This window comes from Narcine bancroftii, chromosome 9 (genome assembly GCF_036971445.1).
Source record: "Narcine bancroftii isolate sNarBan1 chromosome 9, sNarBan1.hap1, whole genome shotgun sequence".
In the NCBI taxonomy this organism is placed as follows: Eukaryota; Metazoa; Chordata; class Chondrichthyes; order Torpediniformes; family Narcinidae; genus Narcine; species Narcine bancroftii.
The window spans coordinates 50011682-50029583 of NC_091477.1; the positions used below are offsets into that span (position 1 = coordinate 50011682).

General features: G+C 41.8%; 1 protein-coding gene across 1 annotated transcript in view; it reads left to right on the forward strand.

The window, feature by feature from the left end:
- The window catches only part of LOC138743573 (dedicator of cytokinesis protein 2-like), a 699740-nt gene that overhangs the window by 490586 nt on the left and 191252 nt on the right, over positions 1-17902 (forward strand). Inside the window, exon 29 of the mRNA XM_069899077.1 lies at positions 4097-4195. Within this exon, the coding sequence (XP_069755178.1) occupies positions 4097-4195 (99 nt within the window). The remainder of the gene's footprint in view (positions 1-4096; positions 4196-17902) is intronic.

Below are 17902 nucleotides of genomic sequence, written 5' to 3' on the forward strand. Positions count from 1 at the left end.
GCCCAGTCCATAGTCCTCCATCCTGTATTCTGACTCATCATTACCTATTATTTGACTATCAATGGTGACATCATCATGGATCATTTATCAATTGTGTTGGAACCAAATTTAGCTATGCAATTGGGAGTGTAGAGGGAGTGGAGCAGGCCTGAGGTGCCCTTGTTTTGATGGTCAGCGAGGAGGAGGTGGTTGCTGATCCGCAATTTAGAAAAGCCCCACATCCTTGAGTTTGTTTATTAGTGTTAAACATTGAGATGTAGTCAGTGCCTGATGTAGGTTACCTTGTGATCCAAGTGATCTAATGTAGACCGGAAAGCCAGCTGCTGTTGACCTATTTTAATGATAGATGCAATGAAATAGGTCCTGATCCTTGCTTGAACAGATTTGCTTTGCTCCATAACCAACTTCTGAAAGCACTTCATCTTGGTAGATGTAAGTGCCACCAGCTGTTATTGATTGAGGCAGGTTATCTTGCCATTCTTTGCCAGGTGCAGTCTTCAGACCACAGCAGTGAGACATTGAAGCTGTCTGCCAGATAGTCTGCACAGGCATTAAGGACATGGCCAGGTACACCGTCTGAGCTGGACACTTTCTGAGAATTCTCCTTCCTGTAGGTTATGTTCACGTCAGCCTTAGAAACTGAGCCATACTTCGTATAAAATGCAGACAGGAAATTCAAAACAAACCCTATCTGTTTTTTCTTTACATTCAGAATATTTAAATTTTACATTTTTAAATTTAGACATACAACATGGTGACAGACCATTTTGACCCACAAGTCCGTGCTGCCCAATTTACACCCAATTAACCTACACCCTGGGTACACTTCAAACAGTGGGAGGAAACTGAAGCCCCCAGGGAAAGCCAATGGAGACACTTGAAGAATGCATGAACTCCTTACAGCACGGAGTTTGAACCTGGATCCCGATCACTGGCGCTGTAATTCCCCACAAAGACTTTATGGAAATTTGCACTTCTCAGCACCAGCCCCCAATTTGTACATATTTTTTTGTTTTCAAAATGTTCAAGAGAAATGATGGTCATAGAGTACGGAAATAGGTCTTTCAGCTCTTCAAATCAGTTTTGACTATCAAACACCTACTTCAACTAATCTCAATTATTCTCCCACATTCCCCCTTCATCCTCCAATTCTATCACTCAGCATCATTTCACCCACCAACTCATTTCTGCAGTTTCAAGATATGGGAGGAGACTGGTGAAGACGAATATGCAAGAGAAAAGGAAGTGTAGAGAGTGTGTGTGTGTGAGTGAGAGAGAGAGACCAAGCAAGGAAATGAGACACAATTTATATTGCTTAAGGGGGTTTGCGATGAGGATTCAAGGTATAAATATAAAAGGTGTGCCTTTTGGAGGAGAAATAAAGAAAGTACAGATCGGAGAGAATTTGAATACCCTCAAGAGGCAGTAGTTGTTCAAAGTCTAAATTTATTGTCAGAGTACAAACAGACCATTGCATATAACCCTGAGGTTCATTTTCAACAGGTCAGAGAGAATTTCTACTTATTTGTATTTATAAACTATACTCAAGTGAAAGATACATATATAAATAAATAAATGCAAACAAAGAATGGTATATACATAAACTGACTGCAATACAGATAAAATAAATATTCAGCAATAAATAATGTGCAAAGTAAAAGTCCTTAAATGAGTCTCAGATTGAGTCTGATGGTGGAGGGGTAACAGCTGTTCCTGAACCTGGCGGTACAAATCTTGTGGTGCCCACATCTCTTTCCTGATGGCAGCAGCGAGAATGGAGCGTGTGCTGGGTGGTGTGGATCCTAGGTGCTGCTGCTTCTCTCTAACAGCAGAGATCCATGCAGATTTCCTTGATTGTGGGGAGTGTTTTGCCTGTGATGTACTGGGCTGTGTCCACTACCGTTTCCAGGGCTTTCCGTCCAGTGGTATTGTGTGATGCAACCAGTCAGCACACTTTCCAAGTGTGCTGACTGCCAAGGTTTCCGATGTCACACCGAACCTCTGAAAACTCCTGAGGAAGTAGAGGAGCTGACGTGCCTTCTTCATACTAACGTTAGTATGTTGGGTCTAGGAAAGATCCTCTGAGATAGTGACTTCCAAGAATTTAAATTTGCTCACTCTGTCCACGTCTGATCAGTGTTCACTGGATTGTACACCTCTGGCTTTCCCTTTCTAACGTCTACAATCAGCTCCTTGGTTTTGGTGACGTTGAATGTGAGATTATGGTTCATACACCATTCAGCTAAGTTTTCAATCTCCCTTCTGTCTGTTGACTCATTGTCCCTTTTTATACAGCCCACCATTGTGGATCAGCCTCTTGTTACTAGTAGCTTCTGAGATTTGTATGTTTCTGTAGTTCAAAACAGATGGGAAAAATAGTGGAGAAGTAGGGTTAGGTCATACATCAAATCACTAAATGGTGAAAAAGACTTGAAAATCTAAATTGTTTCTCAAAAACAACTGTATTAAAAATAAGATTTTTGATGAAATGTCAGTCAGTGAGTAAGGATATCAGCCTTAGGGTCCATTGGTATGTTAAGAGAAAATTACAGTATCAGGATATTGTTACATCACAGGAGGATCATTCAGCTCATTGACTTGTTGATAGGTGAGAAGTCTCTCACCAGTATTTCCCCTCTCGTTCTCCTTAGACTTACAGGTATAGAATTTTGAACAATAAGGCATTTGCACAGAAGACACGTTCCAACTTGGGATTAGTTATGGAGGTCAGCTAAATTGACTATCTTTGAAAAGATAGTCTAACATTTCCCCTTCTCTGTGTTAGCACATTAAACTCTTTGGAATACCCCTCTGCTCTGATGAGTATTCATCTCACAGTCCTCTCCCCAAGCCATCTTTGGCTTTGATGCTATCAACTTCTGTTCCTGTGGTGCCCTGAGATAGCAGTAAGCAAGCACAAAAACAGGCTTTATTCCAGTAAAAGTCAGAACACTAGTTCAAGCCTTGGTGGCTCCCCACGTGACTGGCTCAGGAGGGGCCGGCTCAGGTTTATATTCGGGTCGGCTGATTGACAGCCGGCCAGGTGGAGTCAGCCCCTTAGGTGGTCTTCCTGCAGGTACAGAGATCGCCCGCCCTGCAGTCAGCTGGTGGTCATATCACCACAGTTCCATTGACCCAAATTCTTTTCTGAGAATTATTTTCTTCTCCTCTCATGATTTGGTTTTAACCACTGTATTGGACCAGGGGACTTGGCTGCAAAATGAGCCATATAAAACTGAAGTGTGTCAAAATGTCATCTCTCAGAGGGCGATTAATTGGGGAATTGTCACAGAAAAAGGTTAGTGCTAGTCTGGATCAGCCATGATCATATTGAATGCTCAGGCAGGCTTGTCAGGCCTGGTGGGCTACTCCTGCACCTATCATGCTCTCATATATGTTTTCAACTCCACCATAACCAACTAATCATATCTTGTGGATCAATGCTCCTTTCAACTCCAAACTAGCAATGTAGCCCATCGTCTCATCATCGACGAATCAGTGGATGAATATAGAGAATGGCTTTGAGATTTCACAGTACATTATTACAACAGCTGGATTCCATCATAATACGATTCCCACTCCGGAAGTTTGGGGAATGTATTTCTGCCAATAATGTGAATCTATCAGTATGGTGATACAAAACCTGATGATATTTATGCTGTGTTCCTATAATTTCCTTCTAAATTTAAAGTGTAACTTGTATGTGTGCCATTGTCTTTCACATCGAGTGCAACTTGCATTAAAGATTAATTTTCTACAGCCCAGATGGATTGGTGGGCACGTAGTTTGCTTAGTGCAGACAGAGGAGGGGGCGTTGGGAGTTAAATGGTTCAACTTGGCAGCGAGGAGAAAGTGATTCTCATCTGACTTCCTTTTTCTTGTGTGGACTCACTTTATCTTTCTTTGAAGGCAGTGAAAATTCCAGGGAGTCAACATCAGTTTAATCCACACAGACAGAACAAGAGACATGGGTTTTAAAGGCCATTTAATGTCAGAAGTTCTTATGCATTTATCGAATGAAATTAGTGAAAAGGGAAAAGGTCTTAAAATGATATCAAATCTGTCATGATTGATTTTCTCTATCTTTCTATTACAGAGTAGTTTTGTGGCATGCATGACTGCAATACTCAAACAGATGAATAACGAACATTATTCCTGTTATCTGGAATCTTTTGAAACAAACCAAGATTTGGTCGTGAGTAAAGTTTTATTTAATTATGAGTGAACTATAATGCTAACATGTGTCCTTTCTGCATTAATCCATCTGATATTGCTATCTTGATTTTTTCTAAGCGAGGGCAGCCACCTTCATTTTAATATGTTATTGTTAAAGCTCCTGGGGAGGAGAGGAGAATTCTAATTTCACTTCCTTGTTTCCTATTTGCTGATGTCAGTCTGAGGTGAAAGCAGAAGGAGGAACATGAATTTGAGATCAACCCTTTTTTCCTGACTTTTGACACATTTGGGAGCTGCTGACATTGCATTCCATCTTTTCTGATAAAAGCTATTCATCCATTGAGTCTATCTGAGCTCACAGAGAATTCCATTCCCCCAATAATTTTGCCTGTAACCTGTTTGCCCCATATTCCCATCGATATCCCCTTCCCTCAGATGCTACAGCTCACCAATGGGGAAACATGCAGCGGCCAATTAAGCTACCATCGTAAAAATCTTTGTGTTGTCGGGAGGAAAGTGAGGGTCCACAGAAACCCATATGGCCAAGGGGAGAATGTGCAAACTCCACCCCATCAGCTCTGGAGTTCAGGGCTGAACCCGGCTCATTGGATCAGTGAGGCAGCAGGTCTCCTGCCTGAGCTGCTCAGAGCATAGTGCCTGTTTGAGAGAGGTGCTGCAAAGGCACCATTGTGGTGCTTGCTGGTGAATTGTGCATGGCATGGACTTCAACGCAATTGTACATATCATCACTCAATCTTAATGTAACCAAGGCTTTGCATAGTGACTGCATAGTAAACATAGTCATGTTATCGAATCCGAGACCATGCAAAGTATGCTGACTGCTTTCATTGTGGGCCTCCAATGCCAAGGAATATGGAAGGTTTTTCAAAGTAGCAAACACATCATGTGGATCAACACTCCTCTCAACTCCAAACTAGCAAGCTCATCCTGGTCACGTCCTCCCATCCACTGAAAATATCAAGAAGGAAAACAACATGGTAAAGGACCCCCATCACTCTGCTCAATATACAGGAGATAACGATCACATAAATAATAAAAATAAATATACAAACATATTTGGAATGATTTACACCAGTGGTTTTTAAGCTGCCCCCATAAGTGCTCTTAGGCTGCCCCATAAGTGTTCTGTGATTAGTAAGGGATGGCTTGAGGTGGTATGTGAGTGGGAAGGGAAGGTTGAGAACCACTGCTCTAGACTCAATGTTTACTGAAATGTTTTGCTTGAGAAAAATGGTCATTGGCCTTTTTCCTTTGGAGTTCTGTAACCATGCACATAATGAGTCAATTAGGTATGATTGCAAGTATGGTTTTCAAACCTTTAACTTTCCACTCACGTACCACCTTAAGCCATCCCTTAATAATCACAGAGCAATTATTGCATGGGGATTGCATGAGATGGAATATGAGTTTAGGGGGGCCATTTGAAAACCACTGATTTACATAGTTACAGGACACTGTACATCAATCTCACAGCCTGCAAGAAGAATCTATTCCCCAGCAAGGCAGGACTGATTTTGATGCTCCTGTACCTGGGTTGAAGATTCTGTGCACTCGATGGAAAGGGTCTTCTAGAATTCCTTGAACCCTATTTAGACAATGCGCCCGGTCAATAGAGGAAAGGGAGACCCCAGTGATCTTCTTAGTTGATCCTCTGTATTGACTTGTAGTCTGATACTTTGCAGCTACCATACGGGACTCTTTCAGTTGTGCTCCCATAAAAGGTTGTCAAGATGAGGTCCAGTAGCCTTACCCTCCTCCTCCTCCCCCTTACAAAGTTTAGGCACTCCTGCACCTTCCTGACTAATGAGAAGGTTTTGTAAGTCCAGGATGTTATCCCTTACATGCATGTTAAGGAACTTGGTGCTCTGTACTCCATCCATGACAGAACCATCGATTTACCAGTCCTTATCATTTATTATCTTTTTTTTCTCTTGGATGGCAATTTATACTTACTGCTTATGAGTGCATTTTATGTACTCATAAGAGCAAGCAAGAATTTCAGTGCATTTGTATAGTGTACTTAAATCTAATAATAAATTCTCATCATTATTGCAATAATGAAAGAATCTATGGCATAATGCAAAAATCTTTCAACATAAAATGCTGGCACCGGACAGGCTGTGTCTGCTTTGCCATTTTCAGCAAATGATAACTTAGAAGATCCTTCCAATTCACGTGGTTCAGTCCCTGGTCATGGAACAATGAACAGTACAGCAGAGGAACACCTTTGGCCCAGTCTCTGCTAAACATGATGTCCAAATCAAACTAAAACTCTAGTGTTTGGACCTCTGTCCCCTATATGTTCATGTGGCTCTTAAATGTTATTATTTAATCTGCTTCCACCACCATTCCTGGCACCTATCACCCTCTGTGTGAATTTTTTTGCCTGCACATCTCACTCTTCCTCTTCCTCATCTTAAACATGACCTCCAGCGTGTAATACTTTTGCCCCAGGGAAAAGAAAGCTGCGATTAAATGAATGTAAATTCCAAAGTTATTGCATAGGTCAGTGGACAAAATTGCAGCAGGCTGAGTACATCCTTTCGGAACCGATGAAGATAGATCAGTAATTGGAGAACTTTGGAAATGCAGAATAACTTAAGCCGGTCGCACAGGGATATCACTGGAAGCAAGTGAATAGACTCAAAAAATTGATTTAATAAAACTCTGCTGGCCTTTCTCTCAAAGAGATTGAAATCTAAATAAACGGAAGTTGATGTGAATTAATTAAACTGGTTGGGAACATTTTTGACTTAATCGTACCAGGATAAACATTTATTTAGCTTAAAACAGTTAAGTGTGTAGAGAATTAATGATGTAACCAAGGTGTTTAAAATGATGAAATGATTTCATAAGTTAGATAGAAATTATTTTCCCTGTTGACTGATTCAGAGAGCATCTGTAGATTTACAGCTGAACAAAAAGGATAAGATGCCCAAAAGTTCTTTGATTTAATAACTGTGGAGATCTCTCTCTTTCTCTCCCTCCCTATCCCTCTCTCCCTCCCCCTCAGTCTCTCACTCTCTACCCTCTCTCTCTTTCTCTCCCCCCCCCCCCCACCCTTTCTTCTTTCTTGTGCAACTTAATTGAAATGTGCAAAACTGAGAAACTGAGATCTCTGTCCACCAAGTGATCTGGGTTGAAGATACATTCAGCCAGGTATGGTTAAAATGCAGACACAACCTAATGGAACAGTGAAACAAAAGCTTGAGTACCTGAATAGCCCAGTTTCCTGAGTTTTCATGCATGTCTGCTCCCTCTGGTGGTTACAGAAGTCTGAGGTGAAAGTTGTTTGGAATTTCCCAATGTGCCCCAAATATTTTCCCCCCCAAAGAGACAAGGAAAGTGTGGATACCTGCAATGTGGGTAAAGGAGGAGTGGAGTGTAGATGTTGCTGGTTTGGAACCAAGTCAGAAGTAAAGTCAGTTTACTCTGAATTTGCTGCGCTGCATCTGGCCGAGGAGTGCCTACTGAATGGATTGAGCCTGCCAACTAGGACTGAATTTATTCTTCATGACTTGATTCAGTGGCTTGTTACTTCCCAACCCCCTCATCCACATCCTCAGATGATCGCCTGACACATCCATGATCTTGATTGTTGTACTTTTCCACAGCGATTCAAAAACCAATGTGTGGGCTTCCTCTGTGTGCTCCGTTTTCCTCCCACATCGCAAATACTGGTCATTTCATTAGCCACTGTAAGGAATGCCCTGTTTGTAGGTGAGTGGGAGAACATGGGAGGAACCTTATGAGAATGGAGGGAGAATTAAAACAAATGATTAATGAATTTTTTTTTAAATGGGTCCTGTGATCATAATGCCATTCAATTCAGCTAATTATGGATCAGGATAGGTTTGGTCTTCGGATGAATATTCTAAATTGGAGAAAAGCCAATTGTGAGCTAATTAGGATGGATCTGGAAAGCGTGGATTTGGCCAGGTTATTTTCTGGCAGAGGCGTGCTTGGTAAGTAGGAGGCTTTCAAAGGTGACATTTTGAGAGTGTATAGTTTGTATGTTTCAGGATTAAGGGGAAGGTTAACAGGCATAGGGAACCTTGTATTGGGTATATGTATTGGAGGTGTATGGTGAGCTATGGTACAGCTACAGATCAATGGGACAAGATGGAATACCGTAAATATTCGTGTATAATGCATTTTGTGTATAATGCGATCCCCCATTTTTGAGGTGGAAAAAGGCGGGGAAAATGTTACCCCCATGTATAATATGACCTCCCTCCCATTGCCTGCCCGATTCACGCTGGTGTCTCTCTCCTCCCCCACCTGCCCAATTCATGCTGCCGTCTCTCTCCCCCGCCCACCTGATTCATGCTGCCATCTCTCCCCCGCCCCCCCCCCCGTCGCACTGCCGACAATGTAGGCAACTACTGATAATCTTACTTATCGTTAAAATTGTTAAAGCTGGCAAAAAAAAATTAAATTATAGCCTCATGTATAATGTGACACCCCCCCCCCCCCCCCACTACTTTGGGCTCAAATTTTGGTACAAAATCTTTTGCATTATACTCGAATATTTATGGTAATTATATGGCCCAGACTAGATGGGCTGAAGGGCATGTTTCTGTGCTGATGTGTGCTATAGTTATATGGTAGGGTTAGTGTAAATGGGAAGCCGACGATCAGTAAACTGAAGGAGGCCTTGCTCAAAATACAATGTGCATTTCACAAGACCCCAGCACGTGAACATTTTCCTTCTCAGGAGACCCAGACTCGGCAGTTTTTCTTGTCACTAGATCTACAAATTTTCCTGATGCCAGTAGACCCCAGATTTCTTGTTCAGCAGCAAGCTGAAGGACCTGAGTCCCTGCTGTATCTCTCGATGACTCAATGAAGCAATTCCATGCCTAATTGGATGAACTGTTTCCCACCAGCACTCCTGTATTTCTTCAAATCCGTGCTGAATGTTGCAGTGGATTGCTTATGTTGGTGACTGGGAGATAAATGTTTAATTCATGAACACTTCAGTCCAATCGAGAGTGGTGAGCCCTTTCCAAAGCCACGATTAGAAAGCAAGTCACCTGGAGATACTTGCTGTAGTTTCAGGTCCTTGGCCAACTCACCCTGATTTCTTGCTTCCTCTTGGAAGAACACAGCTGTGTGTGACTGTGATTTAGATGAGAGGTGCCAGGAATTGCAAGGAAGCAGTGTCTATTAATTCTGTGCACATTTCAATGTTCTTGTTCCAACATGCAGTCTCTTATTTTTTATTCAATTTAATAACCATCTGGTATTCTTTTTGTATTGCAATCCACAATTTCATGAATAAAATGTTATGAGGTGGAAGAAAAAACTCTATTTGGCTTGAACGAAGAATGGTTCCATTCTCTTTCCTGCACTGAGTATCCCTCATTTGTGAGCTTGTGTTGCAATTAGTTAAGTTACGTCATAATGTCCCAATCACCAATTTTTGGACAATAAAGACACAAAGAATAGCAGATGGCTGTTAAAGTGGATAAAAATAAGAGACTGTTCTGTTGCGATGTGTGCAGAATTAAAAAGGCAATGTTTTCCTCACAGTTTGGGACTCCAGGCAGTTGTCTAAATACCAGCCAAACACAACTGTTTAGTCTCCATAATCAGAGAAGATCTCAGTGTGATTCATCTGTGGTCCTGAAGCTACAAATAGCTCCAGGTGGTCTGCCATTCAAACAGAGAATTTGTTTGGAACCAGAACCTTTATTTTTTTGGAATATTTTATTTAAATTGTTTAAACCACGATACATTTAATTAATAATGAATCGTGCATATAAAACAATACATGTGAGGCATAACCAACCGCTCCCTCCCTTACCCACCACCTCCCTCCATCCTCACCACCCATCTCCCTCCCAAATACCCCTAAGAAAGAAAGAAAGAAAGAAGAAAGGAGATTACCAATGAATATATAAATTCAAATCAACTACCATGGAACTGAGAACCACCTTCAGGACAAGCGATTGAGAGCTTAAATTTTCAAACCAACTTGTAAATATGGGCTCCATTTTTTCTAAAAGAAATGATAGTTAACATGTAAATTGTAAGTTATTTTTTTGGGAGGAATACAAGATCTCCTTTCAGTATGCCGTCTCTGCATCCCCAAATCTATATCAGACGTCCAAGAAATAGCTACACATTTACTTGAAACGGCTAAAGCCAGTTGTAAAAATTCAATTTGATACATAGTTAATCTTAATTTTAGACTAAATATTTTAATAAGTTTGGAGAATTTATGTAAAGATAATATGACTGAAATTATTAATATAAGATACAGATTAGTACAATATAATTTTTTACATCAGTTATATTTAACACCTCCAAAATTAAAAAGATTTAATTTCTTCAGAATTATGTTTTAGATGTCAAAAAGAAATAGGTATTTTTTTCACTCGTCTTGGCAGTGTATTAAAGTTGTCATTTGGGATACAAATTAAACTATTTTTAGAGAAAGTGTTAAAGATTAAACTTCTATTAGACCCAGAACCTTTATTGATGGAGTATCAGTATGTTTGATGTGTTCATTGCAGACATGGTCCAAATATGGGCCAAGAAGGTGAGATAAGAATGGCTACCCTTCTATGTGAGTGGGGCTCTAAAGAGTCCTTGTTAAACCTAACTGGATGGGCTTCAACGGAAAAAAAACTCCAGCAGTTGAAGTCACAGTTCATACAAAAGAAGATGGGAGTTGTGGTTCCATCATCACAGTCCTTGTGTCTCTCCACGGGAACTACAGAGGACATTGCCTTAGGCTCAGCCCCCTTCTCCTGCTGCATGAATAATCTTCCTGCATTAAGAATTCAATATTAGGGAAGATTGTGCAAACTTCAGTTTGATTTTGAACTCAACTAATGAACGTTTCAGTGTCTGTATCCAGCAAGTCCAAGTCAACATTTAGTCTTGGGCTGACAAAAGCCAAGAAACAATCATGCCACACAAGGCCGAGTACTGGGCATCCCCAACAATAGGTCACACATGCCTTGATGTTCATTGGCCTTGCCATCACCTCACCTCTAGCTGGCCAAAATTGACCAGAACCTTAATTGGACCATGCACCAAATATGGTCACAACAGCAGATCAGAAGTGGTGCATTTTGCAGCAAGTAACTCAATGATGGGTGCCTGGAACAGGCTGGAAGGAGTAGTGTCAGAAGCAAATGTAATAGTAGAGGTTTTGAGATAAGCATATTTATATGCATGGAACAGAGGAGCATGGAGCTTGTGCAAACTGCTCAGATTTAGTTTAATTTGGCCTCATGTGGTCCAGATATCTTTGCCCATTGGTGTGCTGTACTGTTCCATGTTTTATATTCCCAACCTTTTAGAATTTAATGGACATAAGTGACTAAGCTGAAGAAGTGGTTTCCTTTGCCTGGGTGTGGACAAGCAACTCTAGCAAAACACAAGATCAACAGCATCTCAGACAAAACAACCTTGTGCAATCTTCCTCCAAGACTCCTCCCTCTTGGAAGTCCTCTGGGCCAGGGTTTCAGACTTGGGGACAGGGGTAGAGAGCTGATGTGGATGTTCTTTACCAGAGCTGCTTGCAACCTATGCTGTACTCTGACCTGCAGTTTTCGCTGTTAATATTTCTGGTGTTGCAGAGTAAACCTGGAATGTAGAGGTACTTTTTCCAAATACAAACATCAACCCAACTCCCTTGTCTTCTCCACTTTTCCTCTGAACACAACTGTGGGCAGGTCACTGAGATTGAGACCATCTAATCAATGATTCCTTTTGCTTCACTCCCTCTTTTAAACCTACTGGATGAGACCTTTTTGAACAATACCCTACCCAACAGAAAAGGAGAATAGTTACCAGTACATGCCCATGCAGTATCAGTGAAATGTGGGAAAACACAAGATCCTAAGGAGGCTTGACAGGATAGTTGAAAAGATGTTTTCACTGGTGGAAAAGTCTGGAAATGAAGGAATATAGTTTCAGGATAAGAGGCTGGTCATTTAAGATGAAGCTAAAAACTTTTTTGTGCAGATGATTGGGGTTCTCTATTACCGAATTATGAAGGCTATTTCGAGACTGAGGTGGGAAGGGGAGATAGCTCCCTTCTTCTCTCCTTTTTAAGCTTGCCACCCTTTTCCACTTTAGTCTTGAAGGACCGTCCCAACCTGAAATGTTGACTGACCCATTGAGTGCCTCCAGCTTCTCAAGTTTTTAACATCTGCAATTCTTGTGTTTCTCTGGTATGAAGGGGAGGTCATTAAAGGTGTTTACAGTGGAGGTAGATGCATTTTTGCAAGATCATAGACTAGGAGGGGAGGGATTGACAGTGATGGGCATTTGGAATAGAGGAGGAAATGACATCAGAGGTGGATAACTCTGATCAGAGGTGTGCCAGCCTTGAGGGCCCACGTGGCCTACTCTTCCTCCACTTTTTTGTGTTCTTGTGACACACATACTGGTCGAGGGAAGTTCTGAGTGTAAGGGAGAGGAGAGGAGTGAGAAAGAGACAGAATGAGTGGCGGGGGGGAGAGAAAAAATAAAATGTGTGCAATCAGAAAGTGCAGAGAGGAAGTATTTCGAATGGAAATGATTGCAATCTTCCTTTAAAGAAAGGAAAGAGTATTGTGGGAATAATCCAAGCACTCTGGAGGGTATCGATCGGGTGAGATTCATCCAGGAGAATTGGCCACTTTTCCAGCATTGAGGAAGAACTCTGGTAATCCCAGAACAGCAGCAAGCAAGGGTCAATGTCTGATGGGGGAGGGGGTGGTGGGAGTGAGGAAAAGAAACAAAATCCAGAAGCTTGCTCATGAACGTCCTGCTTACTGCATTTTTTTAAATTTGAGATTGGTACTCTGCAGTTCACCAAACAGCCCAATCCAACCTCCACAATACACAGCCATCGCCTTGTGCAAGGGTTATTCATTCAAAAGGTCATGGTTGTCAACTACGGGACAGGTTCTAATAAGCACAGATATCGGGAACTCCTAATTTGACAGTAGGAGGTAATTGGTGGCAATTGCACTCTCAATTTTCATGCACAGATCAATATTTCTGAGCCAAAATTTATCGAGTTCATATCTAAGCTGCCAAAGAAAGTGATTTCAACTCACTGGACAAAAGGATCACAGAAATCTTTAAAACAAACTGATGAAGTGAGAGGTCCCTTCATGACAAGTGTGGTGACTGGTTTTGAACAGGCCAGCAGGGCAGGAATTAGACCATGTCAGGAGCATTTGTTTAACAGGATCTGCTTTGGTGTCCTGAAAATCTCCAGTGGTGCATGAATTTATATGGCACTGCATGAAAAGATCTGAATGCAATTTGATCTATAACTTCTCAGCAAACCGGGACTGTCACCAGATGGGAAAGTGGATGGTTTGTCTGTGTTCAGTCACACATAAACCAGCTGAATTTTCACACTGTACCACGTGACAATAAATTTGAACTTAAAGAATTTCTTACAATGTAATGGGTTGTATGTGCTGTCATCTGTGGACTCGGACAATAAATTTGAACTTTTTGAAATTTGAAAAGAAAGAGTCCTTAACGAGGAGATAAACGAGGAAAGTCTGCAGATGCTGGGGTTGAGTGCATTACATAAAAATGCTGGAGAAACTCAGCAGAAGTAAAACACGAAAGTCTGCAAACACTGTAGTTGAAATAAGGACACAATGCTGAGAAAGTCAGCAGGTCAAACAGCGTACTTTACATAGCAGAGGTAACGATACATAACCAATGATTTGGGTTTGAGCCCTTCATCGAGGTATGGAAAAATGTCAGCAGGCATCTGAACAAAATGGAGGGCAGGGGAAGGAGCATGGTTCCAAAGGCAGGAGGTAATAGATGGATGAGAGAGAGATGGCTCAGTGAATAGAAAGGGAAGGGGGTGGAGAGGTAAGGGAAAGAAGGCAAGGGGAAAGAGAAGGGAGGGAGAATAGAGATTAGGTAAGCAGAAACTGGAGGAGTCGATATTAATGCCTTCCATCTGGACCATGTCCAGATGGAAAATCAGGTGTTGATCCTCCAGTTCGCACATTGTGTTGGTGAGACAGTGTATGAGGCCAAGGACAGACATGAGATTATGGGAGTGGAGCACAGAATTGAAATGGTTGGCCACTGGGAGATCACTGTCACTGATACGGACAGAGCGAAGGTGCTCAGTAAACTGATCTCCCAATCTGCGCCAAATGTAGAGAACCCCACAAAGAGAAGACCAGATGCAGTACATAACTCCCGTGAATACACACTTCACTTGAAAGGCCTGTTTGGGGTCCTGAATTGTGGTGAGGGAGGAGGTGTGGGCAGATGTGTTGCCTTCCTGTAGCCACATGGGAAGGTTCCAGGAGAACGATTGGTTGGAAGGATGAGTACATGAATGAGTCACAGAGGGAGTGGTCCCTAAGAAAGTCAGACATTGAGAAGAGGGGAATAGATATCTGGTTGTAGGTGCCAGAAATTCCAGAGGATAATGTAGAGGCTGGTGGAGTGGTAGGTAAGGACAAGGGGAATCCTGTGTTTGTTGCATCTGGGGCCAGAGGGGGCCAGGTCTGATGAGTGGGAAATGGAAGAGATACACATTAGGGCTGAGTTGATGGTGGTGGAAGGGAAGCCACATTTGTGGAAGAAGGCAGATGATTTGGACTGGAAAATACCATTTTGGGAACATATGCAGCAGAGATGGAGAAATCACGAGAAGGGAATAGAACCCTTGCAGGAGGAATGGGTGTCAGGAAGTGTAGTTGAGGTAGTTGTGGGAGTTGGTGGGTCTGTAACATATGTCAGAGGAAAGCTTGTCTCAGAGATGGAGAAAGAGAGATCCAGAAAGGGGAAAGTGTTGTCGGAGATGGACCAGGTGAGTTTGAGATTGGTGTGGAAGTTGGCAGCAAAGTGAATGAAGTTGACATGTTCATCATGGGCACATTAGGCAACCCCAATTTTGTTATCAATATAGTGGAGGAAGAGTTGGGAAGTCTTGCCTGTGTAGGCTTGCAGCATGGACTGCTTCACAAAGCCCACAAACAAGCAGGCGTAACTTCAACATGAACGGACATTCATGGATACTCCTTTTGATTTGACGGAAATGAGATTAAAGAAGAAGTTGATTAGAGTGAAGTCAAATTCTGCCAGGCAGAGGAGGGTGGTGTTAGATGGTGACTGGTTGTCACCAGAATGGGGGTTGGAGGTGTAAAGGTGTTGGACATCCATATTGAAAATGAGGCATTCCAATTCTGGGAATTTAAATGCATTGTAGGGATGGAGGGCATGTGAGGTATCGTGAATGTAGACAAGCTCAGCAGGACAGGCAGCATCCATAGGAATTAAAAGGCAACCAATATTTTTGTGAGGGCCTCTCTCACAGCTTCCCTCAGTAATCCCTGCTGCTTTTAAACGATACAATCATGTGATCAACTAGACTCACTTCCACAGCCACATGTCCTACACAAGTTGGTTATCCTTTACTTTCCACGGATGCTACGTGACTAGTTGAGTTTATCCAGCACCTATGTGTATTGAAGTCCATGAAGAAGAACATCTAACATCTTAATTGGCAAAGTCTCCTACTCTGTGATGTTCTTTCATCGGAGCCAACAGCATCAGAGGAATATGTGAGCTCCAAGATGCAAAGAGCTCAAGGTTTGGTGAACTCACCTTCCACTTGCATGAAGCAGCAATAATATTGGAGTCCATTTCTCTCATTTGGTCAGCTGTGATTGCATATGAAGGAAATTTGCCAGCGTCAGTAATAATAGTGTCCTGGCCATCATTTCCTCTCCACCCTGCTTCGTGTCTTTCTGAGGCAGTCCTGTGGGATTGAAGCTGGCTTGCTACTTACTACTCCATTTTTGTTGAGATTCTGAGGTGATCTTTGAGACCCATGTGGGAACTACAGGCATTCTCAGTGCCCCCTGATACATGGATGGGTAGGAGGATGACCATGGGCGGTCATAGGCAAGAGATTTCCTTGAATCGGTAAGGATGCTGCACTTCTTCCAAGCAAGTATTGAATCATTTTTCTCCTGGGAACTCTTCCAATGGCAGATTCTTGGTATATTTCATGGTTTTGGAAGTTTTGTATCAGGAGGAAAATACTTTGGCCTGGTCCAGTGGAGCTGTTGTCTTTACTTTGGTGTTAAGAATGTGCTGTGGAAGTCTATCTAATGTGTATGTGAATTAATCTGTACAAACTGATTACATCTTGGAAGCATGTTTCAATGGTTGACAATTCATTTGGTGCAATAATCTACTTTGAATTTACATCTATTTAACAGCAGACTGCATTCTCTCATTCTGATGAAATAACTCAAGACACACAGCAGATGCTGAAATCTGTAGCACAAATCAGACCGCTGGAGGAACTCAGCAGGTCATACCGCATCACTGGGGCAAAAAGAATGGTCCATGTTTCAGGCCAGAACCCTTCTTCAGGACTGTGGGTGCAGAGGAGGATGGGCAGTACAGTGAGGACAGGATGGGAAGGGATGAACAGGGGCCACAGAGGATTTGTGAACCAGGAATAACTGGCCATGGGCTTAATTATCTTGCTCTTTTAGAATCCTGACAGAAAAAAAAAGAAATCACACAATACCCCTCAGTCTTCCCCTTTCACTGAGAACAGACCAGATTCCCTCAGTAATTACAGTGGCCATTCATCCTCCTTCAATATCCCATGTTTGATGCAACAATGTCCGCAATATTCTAAATGCATCGCATCAATGATTTATAAAACAGAAAGGTTGTATTAATGTTTTGGATCAATATTGGCCATTAAGTGGAATCATGGAATTGTTGTAAGGCAAAAAGAAGCCTTTTAGCCTACCGAATCTAAGGTGGTTTCTGGCTCTGTCAGCCTCATTTCTCATTTCTTTCCCCAGAGCCTTGAACAATACTTTCTGGCAAGGGAGGGATTTTTAGATCCTAACTACTCTTCATTCAACCAAGCCTTTTATATATTAAGACCAAAATTTTAACCCTCTGTTCCCCTTGACCACAAGCCATCCAATGTTAAGTATCTCAACTTAAACCTGTCATCATCTTTTATACTTAATTTAAAGCCCTTTCGAACCTTTTCTTTTTGGATTATAACTCCATCTGTGCATATCTATGAGCTGAGGACCTTTCTTGTCGGTCTTTTCTGCAACTCATTCAGGACTTCCAAATACTTCCCCATGAGTGATTGATGGCCTCAATTGGATGCACTCCCTCAGTTGTGGGCTCACCAGCATTTCAGACAGAAATATAGGCATGCCCACAACGTCTTTAGTATATTTATTTGTCTGCATGTGAATCACAGGATTCCTTGTGCTTTCATAACCTATTTTAAGGTGGCCTGTGAACTACAAAAATTAAAGGCAAACCAGTCTCCTTACATTCCCTTTATCATTGCTGTTGATTGAATGAATGAATGTACAGTTTATTGTCATATGCATAAATACAGTGTACAGATGCCATGACAGACTTACTAGTCACAGTTTCCCAAGAACATAAAACACATTAACAACAATTTAAGTTTACTTACCTCATAAGAAGAGAAAAAGATAAGAAATATAAAAGAAATAAATGTTCACGGTTGGTCATGTAAAAAATGTACAGAATCAATGGAGCAGACCAATTTTAAGTGGTCCTGGTGTAATGTTATGCTTAGGGTAGTAGAGGGAAGTTCAACAATCTGATAATTCATTCAAGTGCCCTGCTCTTCAGTGGGAGTGATAAATATCTCTCCATCCATCATGGTCTCTGACCCTCCGAATTG